General features: G+C 52.8%; 4 protein-coding genes across 5 annotated transcripts; 3 read left to right on the forward strand and 1 right to left on the reverse strand.

The window, feature by feature from the left end:
- Positions 1 to 206: 206 nt before the first annotated feature.
- Positions 207 to 3,224, forward strand: LOC118856694 (GABA type A receptor-associated protein). Its single transcript, XM_036767120.1, has 4 exons — positions 207 to 976; positions 1,889 to 1,967; positions 2,131 to 2,249; positions 2,628 to 3,224. Exons 1-4 carry the CDS (start codon positions 887 to 889, stop codon positions 2,691 to 2,693), a joined length of 354 nt encoding a protein of 117 aa, XP_036623015.1. The 5' UTR covers positions 207 to 886; the 3' UTR covers positions 2,694 to 3,224.
- Positions 3,225 to 3,866: 642 nt separating this feature from the next.
- PHF23 (PHD finger protein 23) lies at positions 3,867 to 8,554 on the forward strand. The gene is made up of 5 exons (XM_036766021.1): positions 3,867 to 4,182; positions 5,537 to 5,568; positions 5,717 to 5,809; positions 6,716 to 7,559; positions 7,732 to 8,554. Exons 1-5 carry the CDS (start codon positions 4,149 to 4,151, stop codon positions 7,944 to 7,946), a joined length of 1,218 nt encoding a protein of 405 aa, XP_036621916.1. The 5' UTR covers positions 3,867 to 4,148; the 3' UTR covers positions 7,947 to 8,554.
- Positions 8,555 to 9,234: 680 nt separating this feature from the next.
- DVL2 (dishevelled segment polarity protein 2) lies at positions 9,235 to 16,110 on the forward strand. The gene is made up of 15 exons (XM_036768781.1): positions 9,235 to 9,506; positions 10,921 to 10,990; positions 11,355 to 11,500; positions 11,648 to 11,757; positions 11,934 to 12,069; positions 12,201 to 12,291; positions 12,493 to 12,562; positions 12,720 to 12,859; positions 12,946 to 13,022; positions 13,322 to 13,389; positions 13,606 to 13,734; positions 13,931 to 14,062; positions 14,162 to 14,341; positions 14,800 to 15,018; positions 15,159 to 16,110. Exons 1-15 carry the CDS (start codon positions 9,325 to 9,327, stop codon positions 15,584 to 15,586), a joined length of 2,178 nt encoding a protein of 725 aa, XP_036624676.1. The 5' UTR covers positions 9,235 to 9,324; the 3' UTR covers positions 15,587 to 16,110.
- Positions 16,111 to 16,173: 63 nt separating this feature from the next.
- ACADVL (acyl-CoA dehydrogenase very long chain) lies at positions 16,174 to 23,853 on the reverse strand. Of its 2 annotated transcripts, XM_036767495.1 has the most exons (20): positions 23,643 to 23,799; positions 23,389 to 23,455; positions 23,020 to 23,182; positions 22,848 to 22,920; positions 22,683 to 22,747; positions 21,646 to 21,780; positions 20,751 to 20,895; positions 20,284 to 20,413; positions 19,998 to 20,123; positions 19,442 to 19,640; positions 18,644 to 18,748; positions 17,936 to 18,022; positions 17,697 to 17,759; positions 17,445 to 17,546; positions 17,258 to 17,355; positions 17,100 to 17,172; positions 16,934 to 17,006; positions 16,778 to 16,850; positions 16,616 to 16,691; positions 16,178 to 16,533 (listed from the first exon to the last, which is right to left on the reverse strand). In XM_036767495.1, the coding sequence occupies exons 4-20, from the start codon at positions 22,894 to 22,896 to the stop codon at positions 16,393 to 16,395; spliced, it is 1,740 nt and encodes a 579-aa protein (XP_036623390.1). In that variant the 5' UTR covers positions 22,897 to 22,920; positions 23,020 to 23,182; positions 23,389 to 23,455; positions 23,643 to 23,799; the 3' UTR covers positions 16,178 to 16,392. The 2 variants fall into 2 exon arrangements, with proteins under 2 accessions (XP_036623389.1, XP_036623390.1); XM_036767494.1 differs by lacking the exon at positions 23,020 to 23,182 and having other exon boundaries at positions 16,174 to 16,533; positions 23,643 to 23,853.
- Positions 23,854 to 24,631: the final 778 nt, after the last annotated feature.

Below are 24,631 nucleotides of genomic sequence, written 5' to 3' on the forward strand. Positions count from 1 at the left end.
GTTGTTTACTAGCGCCTCGCTGTGATCCAGAGTCAAGTAGGACTGGGTAGGCACACAGGTTCTGGGCGGAGCCACGTTGACAGGCTGCTCTCCATTCTCGCCCTCATTGGCTCCCTTCTACGTCAGTTCCACGCCGGATCTACTTCCACTTCCTTGTCACGTGACTCCTCCGTCTTTCCACCCCACCCGCACCACTTTTATGACGCCTCACGTATCCCTAAATCCTATGTTGACGTAGTTCGCCTCCCTCCTTCATTCTACCTCTTGGGACCCTGGCGCCCCCCGACTCCAAGGTTATGCGCAGTGTGCCCTGCATGGCGATCCTGGGTGCCTTTTTGGTTTCCGACCTCCATCTCCCTTGCCCACCTTGGCACTACTTTGTTTTGGTGTCAGCAAATTCCCTCGCGTAGCAACACACTTGGTGAACCAGCTCGTCGTAACTGTTCATTTCCTTTCGGGATCCCTAGCGGTTAAAAAGCCTGCATCTGCGCCCACCCCCATGCGCCTGAAATCTGAAATACAGTCGCCTTCTCCGTGCGTATCGGGACCGCGAATCCGTTGCCGTAGCTCCCTACAGCCGTTCCGAAGCGGTTACCCCCGTGGCGTAAGAGGGCGGCGAGGTGGGCGGTTCTTGCGCCCGCCGCCTAGGAGGCCCCGCCCCCCCTGCGCCGTTGGCGTATGCAGGGCGCCTGGGCGGCTCCCTGTAGGGCCGGGGATGCGGGGCGGAGTTGGTGAATAGGGAAGTGGCGCAGGTCGCAGAGATCGCTCCGCCGAGTGAGCTCACCCGCCCGGCCGTCCGTCTCCGTCGCCGCTGCCCCCCGCCCCGGCCCCGTCCGCCCCCCCTCCCCCGCTCCCCTCAGCCCATCCCGGCCCGGTCCCTGGGAGGATGAAGTTCGTTTACAAGGAGGAGCACCCGTTCGAGAAGCGCCGCTCTGAAGGCGAGAAGATCCGCAAGAAGTATCCCGACCGGGTCCCGGTGAGGCGGGGCGCGGCGGGGTAGGGCGGACGTTATGCTCTCCGCGGCTCATCCGGGCTGTGCGTGTCGGGACATGGGCGGGGGCGCCTAGGGATGCGCAGGGTTTGGGTGGTGGAGGCCCGAGGCCGCGAGGCCTTCCCGGGTCGGGAAGGGAATTCCCCCATCCGTGGAGGCAGCCCCGGAGAGCTGGGAGGGGAGGCGGGGGAGGTGTTGGTTTGGGGGTGTGGTTTAGGAGACGAAAATGAGACATCAGAGGGACGAGAGCCGAGTTTCTAAGAAGGGGAGCTAGATATTAGGGAATCGGTGGGAGTCGGAGCTCCCGGATTTGAGTTGGTGCCAGCGTATGAGTTACGGTCCTTGCCTATTTCACACCAACTTCCAGGATTCCGGGGTGGGCTGATGAACAGGAAGCGGAATACTCGGGCATCTATTCGTAAAACTGTACTTCCTCTATTCTGAGACAGAAATTGTTCTAGAGTGTATCTAGGCTCTAGTAAGGAGCATCGCAAGGATTCCTGTCGAGGACACCTGGGATACAGAATCTCAGAGGACCTCTGAATTCAACTTGTACCTGAACAGAAAATTACATCTGCAATTAAACATTTATTACTTCTGACACTTGTTCATTTAACTCTTGCTCCTTCGAAGGGAAATTCACTAACTGGTTTCCACTTTGGGATGCTAATTGCTGGGAAGCCTAGAGAAAAATAGGGTCAGAGGGTCCTTTTACTGGTAAGGCACCCCCCCCCCCCCCCCCCAGTGTCAGGGCTTCCAAGAGTATAGCTATTAGGGGAGATGAGATTAGATTCTAGAATGTTTGTGGAAAAGCAGTGGAGTGAGGGGAGGAAAGGACTGATCTGGAGGGCACAGTGATACTACCCTTTTGATACTACGTACCCTCTCTCTCCCCAGGTGATTGTGGAGAAGGCTCCTAAGGCCCGGATAGGTGACCTGGACAAGAAGAAATACCTGGTGCCTTCTGATCTCACAGGTAGGAGCTACTGAATAAGCTGATCCATGATGGTGGCCCTGGTGGGCTGGAGTAAATTCCAGTTAGAGGCACAAAGTAGACAGCCGCTTTCTGTGAGCCCCTGAGGCTGATCTCTAGCGTGACTCCGGTCTGCTACAACCACTCCTTTTCACACTCCTTGTAGTCGGTCAGTTCTACTTCTTGATCCGGAAGCGGATTCACCTCCGAGCTGAGGACGCCCTGTTTTTCTTTGTCAACAATGTCATTCCACCCACCAGCGCCACCATGGGTCAGCTTTACCAGGTATGAAGAGGGGGGGGTGGGAGAAAAACCCTGAAAAGGCTTTAAGGAAACAACTTCCTTCTTAAGCTCTGGTAAAATTGCCAAGGAAGTGCCAGCAGTGTGTGGGTGACTAGTTGGCTTCCCACTCAACCCTGGCCCTGATCCTTAGGAGTCAATAGGAAATTGATTGCCAAAAGGGTGGGCAGGAAAGGTTAATTAGGCCTTGTGGTTGGAACAGCCATTAGCCATTCCTTTCCTGAGTCCTAGGTCTCAGCAACTGTTAGTAGGTATAATTCTGACCAACTTTCCTGGAGCAAGCTGGGATGTATGGGTCTCTAAGGAACTTGACTTACTCATGGGCAGATTACCATCGTGCCAACATTGTCCCCCTACCCCTAGGAACATCACGAAGAAGACTTCTTTCTATACATTGCCTACAGCGACGAAAGTGTCTATGGTCTGTGAAGCTGCCTGCCACCCCTGGGTAGGGGGGGCCCTTCTCTAAGAAGAGTGAGGGTTCCCCTGTCTCTTCCTCTCCTTATCCTCTAACTACCCCATTCTCCTCAGTGTCCTCCCCCCGCTGGGAGACAAATACCACCACCTCTTGTCAAGGCCTGCAGTTTTGCAATGTTAAAGACTCTCTTTCCCTCAGCCCATTCTGGCTGGGGTTGGGGAGGGCAAGGGTAGAGGAGAGCCTCCCCTCCCAATGTCTCTATTTTCTTTTTTCTTCCTTGGATCTAAACCTTTTCCGCCCCTTCCTCTCTCCCCTCCCACCCTCCCCCAATCTCTTCTCGGTTGTCAATTCCCATTTTCTTTTTGTCTCACTCACTGATTGTTTCGGTTTCCGTTCCTTCCCAGACTCCCCCAAGGGACTTGGGTTCCTACAATTCCTCCCCTCACCTCCACCCCCTTCATCTTCCCTCCCATGGGGTTGGGGTGGAGGGGTGGGAGTGGGCTGGGGGGTGGAGAAGATCAATAAAGAAACCACCAACTTAACTGCTTTGCTTCCTGCCCTTTTTCTGCTCTTCGTCGTGGGGCCCATGAAGGGAAAAAACGGGGCCATCTTCACCCGCCTCCTTCCTTTATGCTCGTCACGGTGGGAAGGATGGGTCGATTCCTCCACCGTGAGATTAGTTCAAAGACAGTATTGTCACTTGCACATTAACACAAGTAGTGTTGGGAGATCTCTTTGTGGGAAGGGGCCCTTGCCTACTATACCTGCCCGAAAGGAAAAGCTTTGGCCCGGGCTAAATAAGACGGGAATCGTGTCTCCCAGCAGTCTCTGCTTCCGCCTGATCGGAAGCGCCCTTGACTAGTGGTGGAGAAGTAGCAAAGAGGCGGTAAGGTGGCCGGAAGCTACGTTTCTCTCTTCCTTTCTCTTTACGGTCCCGCCCAGCCTACAGTTCCCGGCAGCCTATGCGGTCCATGTCCCCACACCCCCCCCCCCCACCCTCGATCCCTTAGCTCCTCCTTTCCCCGCCACAGGAGGAGGAGGAGGAAGCGGTGCGCCTGCGCAGAGACTAGGGCTGCTGGGAATTGTAGTAACCCTGACCTTCGCTGTGCACGTACGGCTACTTAAACCAGGACTACGCACCCCGTGGTGCATTGCGCGCTGGAGGCGGAGGGCGGAGAGGAAGGGGGGAGGGGAGGAGTAGGGAGCAGGCGGCAGGCGGCAGGCGACGCAGGGGGGGGGGGGGGGGGGGTCCGGTCCGGGAGTGCGGGAGGCGGCAGGAGCCAGGCGGTTCAACCACAGGGGAAAGAGAAGCTCTGGAGAAGACAGGGTAGCGGGACGGCCCCCGAACTTGGGCTGGGGTTAGGGCTGAGACAGTCTCGGGAGGGTGGAAGACTGTAGAGGCACCGGAGACAGCACCGGGAGTCTGGGGGTGGGGGGTGGGGGGGGGGAGGGGCGGTGCGGTGGCGATGCTGGAAGCCATGGCGGAGCCCAGCCCCGAAGGTGAGCCTGGGGACCTGGAGTTGGGGACCGGGAAACTTGGGGGGCGGGGAGCCCCATAGGGGCCCAGGGGAAGGGGTGATGAGTTGGGATACCAGGACCGGGAAGCGGAGACTGAAGGAACTGGAGGGAGAGGTCGGACGTTCGGAGGGGGCGAGGGGAGGGCCGGTGGACTGGGCCGGAACGGGGGAGCTGGGCAGCTTGTGAGGAACGGCCTTTGGAGCTGCTTTTCGGTCAGGGAGGAGACCTGCTGTGGATCTGGGTGCAGTTTGGGGTTCAAGGATGGGAAGTGACTGCGAAACAGGATAAAATTGGGGGGTGCGGAGCCAGATTATTTGGGGGGACGACCAGGAGGAGAAAGGATGGGGAACTGCTGCGGGGGAGGGGTGCTGTGGAACTGGGTAACTGCTGGGGGGGGGTGGCTGTGGAGTCAGGGAGCTGCTGGGGGAGGGGAAGGGTGGCTGAGGCGCTGGAGCCGGGGAGTTGGTTGGTGGGACTGGATGAGCCATGAGGACCAGGAACTGGAGACTTGTCCAGGAGTTAGTAGGAAGGGGGCACTGGCTGGGAGAAAATGGACTGGAGGGAGCGGCTGAAGAGGCTGGAAACGGAGGAGCCAGAGGGCCGGCCTCCCTCTTTTTTCCCTCTCTTCTCCCCCCCCCCCCCACCCCCAGGCTGAGAAGCCAGAGACTGGGAGAAGGTTGGAGGGAATGGAGAGTTTGGGGATGGGGAGGTATTGTGCCTGGTGGTAGTGATAGAGTAGTGACAAAGTATGGACAGAGCAGAAGCAGAAGATCTGCAAATTAGAGAATAGGGCCCCGGGAACCATCCACTTGAGTGGGGGGAGGTGAGCCGCATGTCCAGGCCTGAGTACTGATGATGAGGAGGGGTGTAATAAAGCCAGTTTAAACTCGAGAGCTTTGAGGAGTGGGACCAAGGGATTCTGCATGAACTGGTCTGAAAAGAGAACCCAGAGAACACAGCAGTGGGGCACAGGACCTGATGGTGTGTGGGAACGTCCCAACCAAAGGATGAGGAGTGGGAGCCTTGTATGAAGGGCAAAGGAGGAGCCAGGGGCCCTTGGAACCAGAAAGGGTGACAGTGGGAAGAAATAGAGGAGAACCTGGAGAAACATCAGCATGGGACCTGGGCACATGCAAGCCAGCGCACTCTGACGAGACTGGGCAATGCCATAGGGAAGATTAGTTAGGAAGAAAGTGGAAGCAGAGTCACTCAGGTGTCTCTCCTGTGGGAAGGGAGGGAGGAAAGAGGTGGGGTCCTTAAAGAGTAATAATGTTTCCGAAAAGAAGCATGTATACTTTTCTAGTACCTTGACTCAGCTCTTTTATTGATTTTTCAGATCTTCCTCCGAACCTGAAGCCAGAGGCCCAGGTGAGATTTCCCTTCCTACTCCAACCCAAGCTTTCTTTAGGGAACCAGACATGAGATTCCTCCAGATTTTCTACCCCTTCTTACCTCTGTTCGGGTAGACCACTGTTCCCTTTGAGAATCTAGCATCTGATTCCTCCTTTTTCCATAGCCCCCTGAAAAACGAAGGCGAACAATTGAGGATTTCAACAAATTTTGCAGTTTTGTCTTGGCGTATGCTGGCTACATTCCCTCCAGCAAAGAGGTAGGGGCAATGATCTTAGGGTTGGGACATGAAGGATTTGGATGAGGGGAAAGGGAGGGAAGGCTAATATAAGATTTAGGGAGAGTGGAGGGGTGAAGGGGAGTTCAGAGGTAGTTATGGAAATAAATCCAGAAGTTACGAAGAATAAAACGGTTAGGTGAATCTGGTACTGGAGATGTGATAGGATGGAGAAACGAAGGATGTTGAAAATGGAGAAGTTATGAGGATTCAAGAGAATTAGAATTAATGGAGATAAAGTTAATGCAGGCAGTTGTGGTGGGAGGGCAAGTTAGAGAAATAGGACAGTTGGGGAATGGTGCTTTTGTTTGATATTTTGGGTATGCCAGAAAAGTTTTTGAGGGTCTTGGGGGCACTCTTGGGATCTTATGGAGGTAAGGTTGAAGATATCCGATGTTGCATTTAGTGTCATGAGATTTTGGCTCAAATCCTGTCCAAGAAAATTATTAGCAATGATCAATCTATAAAATTGGGATGATACTTAAACTGTCCACTTGACAGGGTTATAAGGAAATCCCTTTGCAAACTTTAAAAGTTCTGTGTACTGTGAATGGTTATTATTACTATTATTATGATTAAGGTTAGGATAATGGATCATGGGGGAAGATAGGGGTTCTAGGGACAAAAGAGATTTCACAGAGATGTTTGGGGACTGATTGGTTTAGGGGCTGAATTGTTGGCATTTGCAGGAAGGTAGGTGGGTTGGATGGATAATCTGAATTGGTTGGGCTTGGAGAAGTTAACTGTGCAAGAGGCCCAGGGTATTAGATGACTGCTCTAGTACCTGGTTGTGGTTAAGTCTGATGTGTCTGCAGGTGTGGGGAATGGAGTTGGAATTTTGTTGAAAGTGGGCACCAACACTTAACCCTCCCTTCCCCCCACCCCTAGGAAAGTGACTGGCCAGCCTCTGGCTCTAGCTCGCCATTTCGGGGAGAGAGTGCTGCAGATAGTGACGGCTGGGATTCAGCCCCTTCAGACCTTCGAACCATCCAGACTTTTGTCAAAAAGGCTAAATCTTCCAAGAGGCGGGCTGCTCAAGCAGGCCCGCCCCCACCAGGGCCCACCTTCCCTCGACTTCAAGCCTCTGACAATGCTACACTGCTTGAGAAGATGAAGCTTAAGGACTCTCTCTTTGATCTGGATGGACCCAAAGTGGCACCCCCTCTTGTCCCTGCACCCCCAACACATGTCCCTCGGCCCCCTACCACCCTCACCCCTGTCATTGCTTCCCAGGAGGATCTCCCTCAACCCTCCCGAAAAAAGGACCGAAAGAACCGAAAGTTGGGGCCAGGTGGGGGAGGAAGCTTTGGAGTGCTTCGGAGACCTCGATCAGCTCCTGCAGATGGTGAGAAGAGGTCAAGAATAAAGAAGAGTAAGAAGCGAAAGTTGAAAAAGCCGGAAAGGGGGGATCGACCCCCCCCTTCTGGGCCCCCTCGGGCTCTTCCTAGTGACACAGACTCTGAAGAAGAGGAAGAGGAAGAGGAGGAGGAAGAAGATGAAATGGTAGCAGTGACAACAGCAGTAGCAGGCAGTTGTGGGGGTGAGGCCCCAGCTTCTGTACTCCCTCCACCCCCTGAGGCTCCCCGGCCCCTCACCTCCACCCCCCCAGGAGGTATCCCTACTGAGAGTGAAGCCAAGGAAGTGGGGAGCACAGAGACGAGCCAGGATGGGGATGGGAGCTCCAGTGAGGGTGAAATGCGGGTAATGGATGAGGACATCATGGTAGAATCAGGTAAGAAGGGTGTTTGAGGGAAGTATACTGGGGAGTAGGGGGTGGGAATAGAGGAGGACATACACTTTTGTCCCTGAAGGGAGTGGGTTCTTTGGGATGGATGGGGGAATGCTTGAAATTCTGTAGACTGAGTCCTCAGCAGAAACCTGACCACAACCATCCCTTCTCCCAGGCGATGACTCCTGGGACTTGATCACCTGTTATTGCCAGAAGCCCTTTGCAGGGAGGCCCATGATTGAGTGCAGTTTGTGTGGAACATGGATCCATCTTTCGTGTGCTAAGATTAAGAAGACCAACGTCCCTGACATATTTTACTGCCAGAAGTGCAAGGAGTTGCGGCCAGAGGCCCGTCGGTCTGGTGGTCTCTCCAAGCCCGGAGAGCCCTAGGACCCACTCAGATCTTTCCTACTTCAAGTTGGAACTCTTCACGGACATCATCACTGAGGTGGTGTCCCTATGTTGCCACTGATCCATTGGGACTTGAACACTGTCCCATGATGGAGTGGGGATTCTCCAGGAAGGCTCGCTCGGCAATGAATGGGTCTTTCCCTAAAGCCTTTAGGACTTGAATGTTGACCCGTTGAACAGGAAGGTGTCCCTATTCCTAAGATTCCCTATTTCATCCCTTCACTGTTCTGCCAGTTGACCCTGCTTACTCCCGTATCCACCAGCCCAGACTTAGGGTTGGAATCAGGGTGGGGTGAGGCAGTTGTCTATACCTCTAGTGTAATATAGCATTGCCCACCCCTTTGTTCCATCATTTGTTTTTGGACCTTTTATTTTCTCGAATCCCCTCTCCCATTTCTTTTTGAAAACCTTTTGGTTTTTAGGCTCAGGTGGCCTAAAGGAACGTAACACATGGGTCTCTTGTCTTCTGTGTGGGACGGGTGATATTTCTATCATCTACCCACTTCTTTGTTTTAATAATATTGGCCAGCTGCTTGTACATACAGCGTGTTTGTAAATAAAACGAAGTGGGCTCTTTTGTGTTTATAGCCCTGTGACCCTTGTCTTTCCTTCTTGGAAGGTTTGTGTTCCCTCCCCCACCCAAATACTGAGATCTATCCAGTTTCCTGCCCTAGAAAATGAAAGGACTTGGATGCTCCCTAAGGTCTCCTGGTTTAGACCATCGAAGACCATAAGTGAGAAGTCCCTAGCAGCCGGCTCTCAATGAGGGACTGTTCCTGGGGGGGGGGGGGGGCGGGGTATGTATGAGGACAGAGGTACAAGAAGAGGGTTGGTGGTCCGTGAAGAAAGGTGTTTTCTTGGTCCTTGGACTTTAGTGAGAGCTGGAGGTAATTTTAGAGGCGGGACTCTTGACTGGGGATTGGGAGACTGAAGATGAGGGAAGAGCGAGGGGGTGGGAGTTTTCAGGGAAAGGGACGGCGGCACCGTGGGTGGGCAGAGACTGGGGAGTCCTCACGTGACTGAGGGGAGCTGAGAAGCCGGAAGTGAGGCGCACCGTGTCACGTGAGGGGGCGGCGGTGGGAAGTGTGTGGCGTGGGGCAGGGTTGGAGGGGCGGCGGTGGGAGGGAGAAGAGCCGGGAGGGCGTCCGCTTTGAAGGTGTAAGCGGGCCCGGGGTGGGGGGGGGGCGGGGAGCGGGCCTGGGCTCCGCCCCCTCCCCCCTCACCTAGCTTGCTCGGGTTCGGTTGGCTCGGCCGGGCGCTCGTGTGCGCAGGCGCGGCGGCCGCGGCGGCTGGGCTCGGTCTGGGGGGAGAGGGGAGAGGGGAGCTTCGAGGCGGGGTGGGCGACGCGGGCGAGACCATGGCGGGCAGCGGCGGGGCGGGCGAGACGAAGGTGATCTACCATCTGGACGAGGAGGAGACGCCGTACCTGGTGAAGATTCCGGTCCCGGCCGAGCGCATCACCTTGGGGGACTTTAAGAGCGTCCTGCAGCGCCCCGCCGGGGCCAAGTACTACTTCAAGTCAATGGACCAGGACTTCGGGTGAGCGCGGGGCCCAGGGCCCGCCCGAGCGGCGGGAGGCGTGGCGGCGGCGGGGTTCGGGGGGGCCGCTGCCTCCCGCTGGGGCCGGTCCTTTCGGCCCGCCTTCCCGCTCCGTACAAGTGGGGGTCGGGGGCCCTTGGGCTCGGAGGAGTAATGCGGCGTGTCCCAGAAGTCTTAGTGCCGTTTTGAACGCTCTCGAAATCAATTAAAGCTGATTTTACAGATGAGAAAACCGAGGCAGCGCAAGGTTAAGTGCCCGTGCCCAGAGTTACACAGGCATTGAATGTCAGAGGCAGAACTAGAACCCAGGTCCCCAGACTCGGAGCCTGGCGCTCCCTTCACGCCGACTCCTGGGGGACCGTGTTTGCGCCGCTTTTCTCGCACTCATTGTCAGGAACCAGCTGGATGGTTTAGAACAAAAAGCGACGTATAAAGGCTGCTGCTGCTCCGACGATGAGCGGTGCGCGCTGCGAGGCGGGGTTTGGATGGATCAGGTCCGGGGAGAGAATGGTCAGAGTGGCTTAGTCTGGGCTGTAGGGGAGGCTCCCCGAGTACGCTGAACTGAAAGGCAAATTACGGAGGAGACGCAGCTGGGAGGCCTGGACCGAAGAGATCCCCAGCGGGAAGGAAGATGAAGGAATTTGGGCATCCTGGGGAAAGCAAAAAGGGAGAGCTGCCGTTCCTCCGGAATTTGGGGTCTAATGAGGAGATCCCCACCCTTGGACAGTCTGATAGGGTGGCCACCTAGATGCAGACAGAAATCCACGTGTAGACGGCATATATTTGGGAAGATTTCTAGACATGGGTCAGAGGGGGGGAAAAGGAGAACTCCCACTGACTGGACAGGGCTTCAGACATCAGTGCCCGCAGGTGATAGTGGAATGGAAGGTGGGGGTATATGGCATCGGTCAAGACTCCCTTTGGAACAGAATTAGGAAATTAAGGAGAGGTGTGGATTTGGGGAGTGAGGGGGGCACATCTCTGCAAAGACTCTGATGTCTGCAGAAGGAAAAGTGGGGGCAAAAGAAAGAGGGACTATATTTACCTAACTGGGGTGGACAGGAAATTGGTGGGGGGGTGACCCTTGAAAGTTAAGCTAAGGAGTTTTACGTGGACACAAGGAACATTTAGAACAGCTGCCAGGTTCCTAACTTAGGTTGAAACGAAAAGGAAAAAGAAGCAAGTAGGAAGAATTTCTAGGTAGGGGGATTCCTAGAGGGAGATGAGAAGCTGGGCAGTTGTTTGTGAGAGAGTGGGGAGGGGAAACGACAACAGTCTTTAAAAGACACCGCCCCCCAGCTACTCCCCACCACCACCACCCCACCCCCATTAGGAAGGTCTCAGAAAGAAGGCAGAACCTTTGAAATGGCAGTTTTCATCTAGCACTGTTGACTCTGTTCCCATCTCTTTGCAGAGTGGTGAAGGAAGAGATTTCAGATGACAATGCCCGATTGCCCTGCTTCAATGGGAGGGTGGTCTCTTGGGTAAGGTGGCTTGAGCTGTGAGGGGACCCTGGTTCTTCCACATTAGCATCCCCACCAGTTTCCTTAAAAGGAACTCCTCACCAGTCTGCTTCTGCCCTTGCCCCTACCTAGGGGCTTTCAGACTTTCCTATTCCCCTCCCTCAAACAACTTTTCAGTCTCATAAGCCCTAGTTTACCATTCTTTGTGACTCTCAAGATTCTTTTCTTGGAGCTTCCAGGATTTGTTTTTCCATTTTGGGTCCCCTTCAGGTTCTCCTTGGCCTCATCTCCCTCTCCGTCCCCCCTATCATTTCCCCACCAGACCTTTTATCTTGTTCTTACCTTTCCTAAAAGTCCTCTTCATCCCTGTTCCCCACCTCTGTAGCTTGTGTCCTCAGATAACCCACAACCAGAGAATGCTCTCCCAGCCCCTGAACCTCGGGCAGAGCCCTCATCTCCACCCCCACCACTACCTCCCCTCCCTCCTGAGAGGACTAGCGGCATTGGGGACTCAAGGCCTCCATCCTTCCAGTGAGTCCTGGGGAGTCTTGTTGGTGATGGGAGTGGGAAGGAGGGCCTGAACAGATTGGGTTCTAGTTAGATTCTGGGGCTAGCTGATCACCATTGTTTTTAGGAGGAATCCCGTCACCATTTTCCCTGACCTCATTCCTTTTCTAGCCCTAATGTATCTAGCAGCCGAGAGAACCTGGAACCTGAGACAGAAACCGAGTCAGTGATATCACTGAGACGGGAGCGGTCCAGGAGGAGAGAGAGCATCGACCATGTTGGTAAGGGCAGTCACACTCCTGAATTCTGGGAAAAGGAGGCATGGTTTGTGCGGTATGCACATCTGGGTCCGAAAGGGGATAGGAGCAGTGAAAGTTGGGGAAGAGAGAAGCAGGGACACAGTGCTAGACTTCTCTGGATCAGAGGTCCAGCTCCCTATGTCCCTATATCCTACTAGGTGGGGGCCATCGGCCTAGTGGTTCTTCCCGCCTGGAGCGACACCTGGCTGGTTATGAGAGTTCCTCTACTCTCCTAACTAGTGAGCTGGAGAACACCAGCCTGGGAGATTCAGATGAGGATGATACCATGAGCAGGTATATCTTCTATCTCCCCTTCTGGTTCTGTTCCCACACTCCTGGCTTCCTTCCTTAGTTGAAGCTGATGTGATGCCTCTTTGCTCTTCCCTTACACCTCTGCTCTTTTTTGCCCATGTTACCTCTATTAGGTTCAGCAGCTCCACAGAGCAGAGCAGTGCCTCCCGACTCCTAAAGAGACACCGTCGGAGGAGGAAACAGCGACCACCTCGACTGGAGAGGGTGATGTGGCCAGACACCTGAGGGAGTCTCTGAGGGAAACCAATGGGTAGAACTGGGAAATCTCAGAGAAACTGGGTCTTCGTAAGACCTGGTGAAATGGAAAGGGAGAAGGGAGAGAGGGATAAGGGTTATAGAGCTGGACACCTTAGTTCCAGAAAGGAATGAAACTTCCTCACTGTCCTTACTTCCTCCCCATCACAGACCTCATCCTTCAGCAGCGTAACAGATTCCACCATGTCTCTCAACATCATCACGGTCACACTCAATATGGGTATGGGGGCAGTTGGAAGCCTGGGACCCTAGGTTGGGAGGAGATCGTGTACGGGAGGCAGATTGCTGGGACTTGAGTAGTGGTGGTTTAGTGGGGCATGTTCATCTGAGTCTCTAGTGGTTGGGGAATCAAACTGCCAAACAAAATGCCTCCACAGAGAAGTACAATTTCCTGGGCATCTCCATTGTGGGCCAAAGCAATGAACGTGGCGATGGCGGCATCTACATTGGCTCCATCATGAAGGGTGGTGCTGTGGCTGCAGATGGGCGAATTGAACCAGGGGACATGCTACTGCAGGTGTGCATAGTAGCACAGGTTTTCCCCCTTCCTTGGGGCCCTCAGTCTCCTTCTCACCTTGATTCTCTTGCCCCCTCCCTTCCCAGGTGAATGACATGAACTTTGAGAACATGAGTAATGATGATGCTGTGCGGGTACTGAGAGAGATTGTGCACAAGCCTGGGTGAGGCAAAGAAGCAGACCTCACACTCTTTGTGTCTTCTCAGCCTTTTTCCTGTGGTACTTCTCTTACCTCTGGCTCCCTTCCCCTTTCTGCCCACCTGGCCTTTCCTCCCGCCACCTCATCTCTCCTCTTCCTCCTTCCTCTTTCAATACCCCATTCTCCTAAAGTTCTCCTTTCCTCCCTTAGCCATTTGTTCTGATTTCCCATCTAGCATCTCTCTCAACAGCCCTAGCCCATGTTCTTTCCTTCCATGACACTATCATCCAGCCTGCTGTTGACCAGCCCTTCCTCCCTTATAGCCCCATCGTGTTAACGGTGGCCAAGTGCTGGGATCCCTCACCTCAGGCCTACTTCACACTCCCCCGAAGTGAGTTATCTCTTGTGTTTTGGGGGGAGGGGGAGGGCATACAAACCAGTGGCTTAGGAAGACAGGGAGAACTAGGAGAATCCTAGGTTTTTGAAGAAGGAACCTGAGGAGTTGTGGGGTATATATACTCCAAGGGGAGGTGGGTCAAATGCCCGGGTCTGGAAAGTGAAGTGATCCAGTCCTGATCTCGTCATGTTCTTCCTTCTCCCCCGACAGATGAGCCGATCCAGCCTATCGACCCTGCAGCCTGGGTCTCTCATTCAGCCGCACTCACCGGTGCCTTCCCTGCCTACCCAGGCTCTTCTTCCATGAGCACCATAACCTCGGGCTCCTCCCTGCCTGATGGTAAGGCCCTACTCTGGGGTGCGTCCCCAACAAGGGAAGACAAGGCCAGGATCCCAGAGCTCCCTGAAGGGTAGAATGGCTCTTGGCTTAGCAAGGCCATCTCATGTTCTTCTGACTTATTTCCTCAGCTTACTCTCTTTCTCCCAGGAGAGGCGGGTCCTGTTCTTGTCCTCAGTGAGCACGTTTTTTTCCTCAGGGTGTGAAGGGCGCAGCCTCTCTATACACACAGACATGGCATCTGTGACCAAGGCCATGGCAGCTCCTGAGTCTGGGCTGGAGGTCCGCGACCGAATGTGGCTCAAGATAACCATCCCCAATGCCTTTCTGGGTATGGTGGGCTAACACGAGGATAGGGCTGAGGCCAGCTGGGGGAGTTGGGGTTCACATGTCTCTTTATGATACCCTTCTGCATCCTTGTCTGCAACAGGCTCAGATGTAGTGGACTGGCTTTATCACCATGTGGAGGGGTTCCCCGAGCGTCGGGAGGCCAGGAAATATGCCAGTGGGTTGCTCAAGGCAGGCCTCATCCGGCATACTGTCAACAAGATCACCTTTTCTGAACAGTGTTACTATGTCTTCGGGGACCTCAGTGGGGGCTGTGAAAGCTGTAAGACATTCCTTCCTTTCCCACTTCCCAACCTGGGAGGCTTCAACCCTCCCTGATTGAGAAGCTTTGCTTCGACTTTTATCCCTCACAGACCACAAGCCTCACTCTCTGATTCAGGGTTGGGGGGAGATATGAAATGTATAGGGCAAATGGAATGTTGGACACAGAGGCCTAGGTTTGAATCCCAGCTTTGCTAACTCAATTCTGTCTGACCGTGTGTAAATTATTAGGCCAGTTTCCTTGTTTCTAAAAATAAGATCCTTTCCAGCTCTAAATCCTATGAAAATCGATTCTTCACCTGTCAAAGGGGCCTTGAGAAACGTGGACTTGCAAAACAATCCTCCTCTCTTGGTCCCAGCCATACCAGTTCTAAGATGCCCTTGAAAAAGCAACTCTCCCTAGCACAGAAGCTGAAGATCTTAGAGTCTTGAACCAGGGTGTTCTCTCCCTCCCTTCAGACCTTGTGAACCTGTCTCTGAATGACAATGATGGATCGAGTGGAGCTTCTGACCAGGACACACTGGCTCCCCTGCCCGGGGCCACGCCCTGGCCCCTCCTGCCTACCTTCTCCTACCAGTACCCAGCCCCACATCCCTACAGCCCCCAGCCCCCCCCTTACCACGAGCTCTCATCCTACAGCTACGGAGGGGGCAGTGCTGGCAGCCAGCAGAGTGAGGGTAAGTTGCATATCAGTTGGGCTTGGGGTGGCTGGGTAGGTAGAACCAAGGGAGCTACGTAACAAGCATAGATGGGACTAGACAGGGAACACTCAGTGTTTGTGTGAATATTCCAAGTACTCTCACCCCTCTCTTCCCAGGAAGCCGGAGCAGTGGGTCTACACGAAGTGATGGGGGAATAGGACGGACCGGGAGACCAGAAGATCGGGGCCCAGAGTCCAAGTCAGGCAGTGGTAGTGAATCAGAGCCATCAAGCCGTGGCGGGAGCCTCCACTGGGGTGGGGATTCCAGTGATGCCACTCCTCCACCCAGGGGACTAGGTGGGGGTGGCAGCAGCCTTCGTTCTCACCCTAATCTCCATCCCTATGGGCCACCCCCTGGTGTGGCCCTACCATATAATCCCATGATGGTGGTTATGATGCCTCCACCACCACCCCCAGCAGTTCAACCTCCTGGGGCACCTCCTGTTCGTGACCTGGGCTCTGTACCACCTGAGCTAACTGCCAGCCGACAGAGCTTCCACCTGGCCATGGGCAACCCTAGTGAGTTTTTTGTGGATGTCATGTAGGACTTTTTCTATCACTTGACCAGAGTTTTCTTGTACTATCTGTGTCTTGATTAATTCCTAGCATGTGAGTAGCCCTTCCCCCTCACATTTCTGTAACCAAGACTCACTTTTGCCATTCATTGGACACCATCAGGTCTAACATGTTTTTGTGACTTAACCCAGCCAAGGAGTTGTACCACCAGCAGTGCCTGATCTGACCCTCTTCATAGGGTTACAGGAGATTTTATATAATAAACTTTTTTTAGGGGGGGTGGGGGAAAAGATACGTTTTTCTTATACTTTTTGATACTTAAAAAAGATATTTTTCTCAAATGAAGTAGCCCTGTGACAATCCCTCCCCTTCGTCTTTGTCTTGACCCTAATGGTTGGAGAGTAGGAAAGAGTTGCGGTGTTGTGGGGACCCTATTTCCACCTGCCTTTAGAATTCAGGAGTCCCAAAGCAAGGGCTCCATAGCTGCCTATGTTGCTATTTATTTTAGACTTTTGTGTATAAAACCCTAAATAAAGCAATAGATGGGAATTTCCTATTGACTCTGGCCATTTTCTTGGTAACCCTAACCTTCAAGAAGGGAACGTCTCACACAAGATTTTCCATGTTGAATATCTTTACTTAGTCAAGGCAGAAATAAAAGATTTTTAAGCCCCTCCCTAGTAAGAGGAGATAAAGAGGCCTGGCCGCTTCAGGTCCCTCAAAGCCATCCCCTCTCTCAAGGGCCTGGCTAGTGTGAGGTAGAGATGAAATGAGAAACCTGGCTTTGGCCAAAGAAAAGGCACATGAAGGGTAGTGTGAAAAAGGTTGAGAGTGCTTAGAAGCCAAGGGGGTTGCTGGTAACCACACCTCCCTTTTCCACCATTGCCTGAGAGATACCCTTAAAGTTGCGAAAGAGCTGGTGCTGTTTGGGGTCTGAATACAGGCTGGCCATGGTCTCCTGGATCCGGGCTGCTGCCTAGAAGAAAACAGATGAAGAGGGAAAGATTATTGTTCCTTCCCTAACCCCTGTTCTCTTGCAACCCTTAGCCCTCATATACCTCTATACACCAGGTGTCACAGAGCATCTTCTCGTGTTGGGCTGTGGGGTGGCCCTCACTCAGAGCTCGGGAGGCCCTGAAGTGTGAGAGAGGTGATAAGAAAGACAGAATGGAATAGGCCCACCTTACACCATGCTCCAGACTTGGCTGGCGTCTTCTTACCTGGAAAGTACCACCACCATGGCATAGAGGTCAATGGCGCTATCTGCCAATCGATGCAGGAGGAATTGCTCATCTGGAGAGGAGATAGAGGGAGTCTGTCTGGAAATATAAGGCACTTAGAGGAGATTGGGGGAATAGTCTTGGTGTCTTACTTACTGACAATCTCCTTCTTGTATTTTATCAACTTGGCCTCTACTACTCCAGCGAATTGTTCCAGAGCTCCTACTGCCTAGAGGCAAGGGAAGATGGGGGTGAGAGGGGTCCACACATACCCCCAATTACCCCAACGCTATCATCCCTCTACCTTAAGTCCCCTACTCACCAACTCACCACTCCGACTCAGATCTGGGTGGACGATCCCGCTCAGACTTAGGCCGCTGCCTAGACCTGCCCGGCTGGAGGAGGGATACCGTAAGGCAACTTAACTTCTCAAGTCCCTATCCTCCCCCTATTCCCTTCAGCCGCCTTTCACATCCTTACCGCCTGAACTGCTTCCCTGCCTCTCCTAGCAGAAGGCCAGCATTTCCAAAGGGATTTTTCAAAGCCTTACCAAGACCGGTGAGTTCCTTTCCCTTGTCCTGTTTGGGGTGGAGGGGGAAATATAGTAACAGGACCCTCCGTTCAGACCACTCCACTGCCTCTTCTCCCCAAGTCTTCCGTCTCTCACCATACATCCCTGAAGGGCCACAAACAACCTCAGAATGTCATTTGTCCCTTCAAAGATCCGGAAGACACGAACATCTCGAAGCACCTTTTCCACACCTGGTTCCTAGAGGCAAGAAAATGGGGCACTGTCAGAATGCTGGGGCTGTTTCCTCCCACCCCTAGAACCACCTAATTTGTTCACAATCAGAGCCTGGTCATGGCTTCAGGCCATCTCCACCCATAGACCCCTATGGGATGAATCAAGGATGTCCACCTGCATAAAGCCCATGCCACCCATGATCTGGACACACTCATCGGTCACTGTCCACGCCGCTTCCTGAGAGTAGAGAGACAAGAGAGACAGGGTCAGAGCCAGTTATGCCCTACCCATGCCCATTTTATACCTTAGCCCTGCTAACACATCTTCCACACTTACCTCAGCCTCTGCATCCTAGCGGACCCTCTTTTCCCTCCCTTCCATTGCTCTTCAACTGGCACATCTTGGGGACTCACCGAGCCAAAAATTTTGCTGATGGCTGCCTCTATCTGGAAGTCTTTAAATCCCTGGTCCATGTTGGCGCTCACCATATAAGCCATAGACTGAGACAATAAGGTTGGGGATGGGAGAGAAGAGGCTAGGTTTATCTCTGAAATCTCCCAAACCAAACAACATTTAACCCATCTATTCCTCCCCCCAAAATAAATAAACCCCATTTAGAAAAACACAAGTCTTTTCCATGTCTGGGGACAAGCCAAATTATAATTCCCCGGGGGGTAGTGGGCAATTTTAGACCCATATAAATAAGCATACCAGGGTTTATTGAGAATAGTACTTAACTTCCAAAAGAAGAAAACCAAGGCTCTAGTGAAAGGTATACCCCTCTTGGGTGCCTTTCTAACCCCGGAGAGGGTCACAGGGTCACCATCTTGTCAGTCTACACATCAGAATAACCAGAATACAAGTTTACAGAATCTGGGCCTCTCACCATTTCAAAAGCCTGTCTTAAATTCTTGTCCAGGGGGCTTTCCAAAACAGGAGGGGATCGATCCATGAAGGACAATCTCATCTACCTTTAGCTTCTCTATCCTCAGCAAATCCAGTAATTCTTGGCATTAATGTAAGATGCTGGTCTAAGGGGTGGTTAAGGCTGGCTAGCCTACAGTGTCCCAGGAAGAGAAAAGGTAGATGCCCTGAAGTCTTTGATGGGGAGAGCCTCTCACCTCAGTCACATACTGTAGTACAGCCATCCGAGCCAGCTTCTCCTGGATCAACCCAAAGTTATGGATTTTATCCCCAAATTGGGTGCGATTGGCAGCATGGTCCACCTGGGGCAAAGACATGGTACACTAGAATCCCAGAGAACAATTACATATCCACACCCAAGATCATTAATCCCTGACCCAAGTCTCACCCTGACCCTTCTCTGGACCTATCCACTCTTATTCCTCCTAACCAGAAGATTACGGGATAAGATCTTAAGAACAGGCAAAAAGTCTCCCACTATGGAGGTCAGGGTGTACAGAGACAGTTGGTGGCACAGTAGATAGAATACTGGACCTGGAGTCAGGAAGACCTGAATTTAAATTTAGCCTCAGATACTCATTAGCTTTGTGACCCCAGGCAAGTCAGTTAACGGGTCTGCACCAGTTTCCTTAACTGTAAAATGGAGACCATAATAGCATCTACCTCTCGGTGTTCTTAGGAGGATCAAATGGGATGATACTTGTAAAAGTGCTTAGCACATCGCCTGGACACGGGGAGGCGCTAGAGAAATGCTTATTACTACCCTTTCCCCTTCATGCTAAAGTTGCATCCAGAGGGTCATACACAAGAAAGCTAGAGCTGGTTCTAAGCACTCGGACCCTTGAGGCAGGCCAGAATTGGGAGCAGAGGACCCATACAGGATAAGATTATCAGGAGGAGCCATTCAAATTAGGCCTAAAAGCAACATGTTGACAGACTTGAAGAGACAGAAAAACTTGGCCAAACTGGCAGACCATGGATGCCTGGGAACTTACTGCTTTGGCAATGATGCTCTTCATGGTGCCAGCTAGGGCAGCAGCCATGCCAAACCTTCCATTGTTGAGGACATGCATTGCAACCTTGAAGCCACCTCCAAGTTCCCCCAGCACATTCTCTGTAGGAACCTGCACCCCATCAAAGTACACCTCTGCTGTGTTGGAAGCCTTGATTCCCATCTTCTTCTCACCAGGCCCACTACATGAGTATGGAATGGGAAAATGGGAAGTGACAGACTAGAAAAAGTAGAGGAACCATTCTGTGGGGACAAAGCTATATATAGGTCCTTGCATAAACGGGGCTGAAATCTATAACTCCCAGAAAGAGATTGGTGATGGGGCTGGGTAAACAGTATTGGTTCTCAGCCTGTTGAGGGGACAACTCCAGCCTACCTACCCTGGTGACTTAATATTGTGATGAAACTACAACTTCTAGCATTCGTGAAAGAAGAAACTGGTTCTGGGTCCCGAGGTCCCATTAGGTTTTATTTTCCCAACCCTGTCCCCTTCCCTCCCTCTCCTGCCCTCCCTCACCGCCCCACCCCAACACACTCACCTAGTAACTCCTCCAAAACTCCTTTCTACCACGAAAGCTGTGATCTTTTCCTTCACTACCCCACTGGATGCATCCTTCAATGGTGTCTTGGCAAATACTGTGAAGATCTCTGCCAGACCCCCATTACTGTGGAAGGGTGAGAAGGCATAGGATCAGATAAAGGGAGTATAGGCAGCGATGGAATAGAGGGGAGAGAGATGATCCAAGGGAAGAGGGGAGCCAAGTACAGCCCAAGATGGGAGAGGATAGAGGCACAGGGCCTAGCCAAGAGGAGGGGGCTGATCACCTAATCCACAGCTTGCTGCCATTTAGGGTGTAGTACTTTCCACAGGAGCTGGGCACAGCTGTCATTCGAATGGAAGCTGCATCAGATCCACTCGAGGGTTCTGTTAGACAAAAAGCTGCCAAGTTCTCTCCTGTCAGGGGAGGAGGAGAGAGATCATTATGGAACAAGGACCATGTAACCCCATCCCAATCCCAATATGCCCTTAGTCCTCAGCCCCAACCCCTAATAACTCCCTCATCCTTTCACAGTCACCAATGGTTTTAGCATTACTGCCAAACTGCCAACAGTCCTGTGTAGCCTCTTGCTAACTAGAGCTCTTCCTCCAATAATATCCAACCTTTGACCCCTTCAAATCCCACTGATCCCCTCCTCTACCCCAAAGATGAGTCCTTGGCTGTCCGGGGAAGGCTCTTAAAACTCTGATTCCAGCTGAACAAACTTTGAACCCTTCTGTGGGCTTCACCTACCAGATGCCAGTTTGGGGAGATATTTCTTCTTCTGGGCATCAGTGCCAAACAGCAGAATACCTTTGAAACCGATGGACTGATGGGCCCCCAGAACGATGCCCACAGCAAGGTCATGCATCCCTACAATCTCCACGAGGCGGGCATACTGGGAGGAAAGTGACTGGGCCTTAGCTTAGGTTTGACTGGGGCCGGCAACCAAAGATTATACATCCTGTCCCCCCAACCCAGAGTAGCCAGGCCACAAGGGTGAGGTAGAAGATGAATCTGATTTGGCCTATACTTGTGCAAGTATGCTTAAAGCTAGTTGGAGGGGCCAGAAGGAGGAGAGAGATGACGCTTCTGGGAAGAGTCTCAGTCTGGATCTATAGGTCTGGGGACTCCTGGAGAGGGTTGAGAAAAGGGAACTCAAGTCCTTCCCAACTTAAAACCTATGATCCTATGATCTTAGCTAAAACAGAGAAAGGACTGAGACTCCAGGCTAAGAAGGAGCTTAAGGAAAAGAAGACAGGTTTAGGGCACCGAGGAGAGAAGAGAGGGAAGGGAAGCTATGGGAGGCACCTCTTCCCTCTCTGCTTCAGGTCATGAGCTTCTGCATTACCAGACCATTTCCAGGGATCATGCTCCCTATTAATCATCCTCTCTCAGTGTCTGGTCTCAAGGGTAAAAGAGGCTCAGGCCTCACAAAGCCCCTTCCTAAGGAGAGTCTCCCCTTAGGAAATAAAGAAGGCATGTGGACAGAAAAGCTGTCTGTAAGTCTGTATGGCAGTCTTTAGAGACACAGTAGAGAAGATGTCATAGAGATATGGAGGGTAATAGATATGGAGGAGTTGGGAGAGTTGGGAGAATGGGAGACTCTGACTTAAAGTCAGGTTAGGGATAGGGTAGAAAGTCTTACCTGGGTGTTACAAAGTCCCACACCACCCAGCTCAGAAGGCACTTGGAGCCCAAAAATTCCCAATTCCTTTAGCCCCTGCATGGTGGAGTCCTCCACCTTTTCTAGGCTGTCATTCTTGGCAGGATCATTCACCTCCTACATATAAGAGAGAAAACCACAAGATCACAAAATCTTAAACAGTAGAGAAGGCCTTAGGCCAAGCCAGACTTGTATACCAGAATCCCCTCAACAACACCTCTGGCATACATAACATGTTGAATTTTCTACAGACTTACAAAAATGTGCCACATGTAACAGAGATTTGCAGTTTTGTGTATAAATCCTCTTTTTCTGTTCCTATACTAAATGGAAATGTTTCTATTTGTTGATGCTTGTCAAGTTTAGTATAATGACAAACTGAAGACAGCCATTATGTGTCCCCCTGCCCCTCAAAGAAATCTCTTCTGACAGCTAACATCCCTATTTCCTTCAACTATATTTATTGACTCGGTTTCCTGTCCTCTTACCCACCCCCACCTCACTCACCATCTTCTGGTTACACTCTAGCTTGTTGACGTCCTTCCTAAAACACAGCAACACTAAATTCCAGATGAGGACTGACCTAGGGTGGAGCACAGCAGGGCTTCCCTGGCTCTGGATGTTAGGTTTCCTACTCTCCTATCTTATGATCAGGTTTGGTTTTGGCCACCATATTCCCCTGGTAACGAGGACTGAACTTGCAGTCGACTAAAGCCCTCAGATCTTTTTCATACAAACTGTTTCTAGCCATGCTTCCTTCCTCATGAAGCCGACTCTTTGAACCCAGCCGTGGGAAGTAACAATTTTCTCTATCAAATGTCATCCTAGATTCAGTCCCTCTTTCCAGCCTGTTGAGAACTTTTTGGATCTTCATTGTGTTGTTCAGTGTGTTAGCTGCACCTCCCCGATTCATCTTATCCACAAATTTGGTCATCCGTGCCTTTGTGTAAATCACTAATAAAAAACACGGTGGCAACCACCCTCCCCTCAACTGACCCACCCCCATCCACAGCCCTCACCTCAAAGAATCGAGACACAGGCCCCACCAGCTCTTTCAGGAACTGCATCTGCTCCTCCTTCAGGACTATGAAGATCGGGGGATCGGTTAGATCGGACATCCCCCTAAGAAAGCTGGCCTTCTTCCTCTACCCGCCCCCCACCCCGGCCTGAGGAACACAATCTACCTGAAGGGAACGGAAACACCTGCTCCGTAGTAAGTTGTCCTTTAAACATCCCTACGGCGAATGACTTGGACTCCTAGGGCAGGAAGAAAGGGGAAATGTCAGGAAGTCGAACGGAAGAAAGGGAGCCCCCCTCCCCCTCCCCCCCACATCACTCAACTCAGGTGGCACCTACCACGTCACTGGGGCTATCTAAGGCTGATGGGGAACCCGAACCCGTTTTGCCCGGGCTCACCTATGGGCGAAGGGAAGGATGAATCAAGTGCTGGGAGCTGTAGGGGCAGGAATGGAAGGCCTCCTTACCTTCCAACCCTGGATCTGCGCCCCGGAAAGGAGACCTGGAAGATGGGAGGGTTTCAAAGGCAAGGAGGGGGCTGTCTAAGAAGGGATAGGTGGGGCAAAGCAGGTTCTGTAGCCTTTACCCTAATTTCTTCCCCGTGACCTTTCCCCCAGTTTCATCAGCAGGTGACCCAGAACAGTCAGATCCCAGCAGGCAGCCAGGGGGAGCCCCCAGCCTTTGGCCCGGCGCACCCTTCAAGCTTACCTCTGGGGCCCTGTCGGTGTAGTGACGGGCGACCCGCGTGCCCTGAAGTGAACAGCGGCTCTGGGGGCTGGGCGAGGGGGCAGGGCCATTAGCCTTGGCCCCCTTGACCCTACCCCCCCCAAGTTCCCAGCTGCCACCCTTGTCCCACGCTAACTCTTCCTTCCCCTCCCCCGAAGCTCCTCAGAACCAGGGGTTAGACGGAGGAGCTCCTGTCCCACCTTCCCTGGACCCCCGACCCCCCATCGCCAGCTCACCTGGCCCTCCCCTGCCTCAGCATCTGGAGCCCCACTCTGCGGACCCTCCCTGCAGCCTGCATCTTAAGACCTCCTGCTCAGCGTCTCCTGCCCGGCCTGTGCCTCCCCAGAGAACCCCTCTCTTGACTGACCTTGCACTTCTCCTCCCCCTCCCACTACATAGACTGGTCCAGCCCCTGCCCTCCCCTGACTCATCACCCACAATACAACTGGGGGTGGGCGGGGCTTATTGCCCCCAGGGCATGCTGGGATGTGTGGTCCTTAGGTCCTTTCCCCATCCCCCTGGGCTCTTCTTGCCTTAACACTGGATTCAAGTGTGCCCCTTGGTCCCCTTCTCTCATTCCCCCGTGAAGGCCCGGATCAGGGCAGGAGAGGATGAGATGGATGGGGAGGGAGGGGGGCTGCAGAGAGAAAAAACGCCAACATTGGAGAGATGTAGCCTAGACCTGAGAGGACATCCTAGGCTTAGAGTGATCTTGTCTGAGAGGCTTGGTCGGATGTGTCTCATATTCAGCCCCTTGCCTTGAAGCAACCCCATTCTCACCCAAGACAGACAGGTGTGAGCGCACACGCACACTGTGGGAATCAGTGGAATTATAAGTGTGTGTGTGGGCCTGCTCCAAGTGCCTCCTTTTCACAACCCACCTCCCCCAACCCCCCCAGACGGAGGAAGTCCCTGTGACTTTCGGACCTGGCAGTCTACAGCTCGGGGTTAAAAGGAACACGAGAGGTCATTTCAGCGCGGCTACTCCAAAAGTTCCATCATACTTAAGGACTGCTAGGGTCTTCTTAGTCCAACTGTGGAGGGCATCCTTTCTACTGAGAAGGATCCCCGCTCTTCCCCTGACTGGGAACTGGAGATGGAAATATCAGAAAGTTCCCTAAGCAACATGTACTCCTCATGGAGCAACCCATTTTCTTCCAGCCCTAAATCTAAGCTGAATCCCTTTTGCGGGAGTCTTCACATGAGTCAGGCCTAAGGAGAAAAA

This window comes from Trichosurus vulpecula, chromosome 7, assembly GCF_011100635.1.
Source record: "Trichosurus vulpecula isolate mTriVul1 chromosome 7, mTriVul1.pri, whole genome shotgun sequence".
Lineage (NCBI taxonomy): Eukaryota > Metazoa > Chordata > Mammalia > Diprotodontia > Phalangeridae > Trichosurus > Trichosurus vulpecula.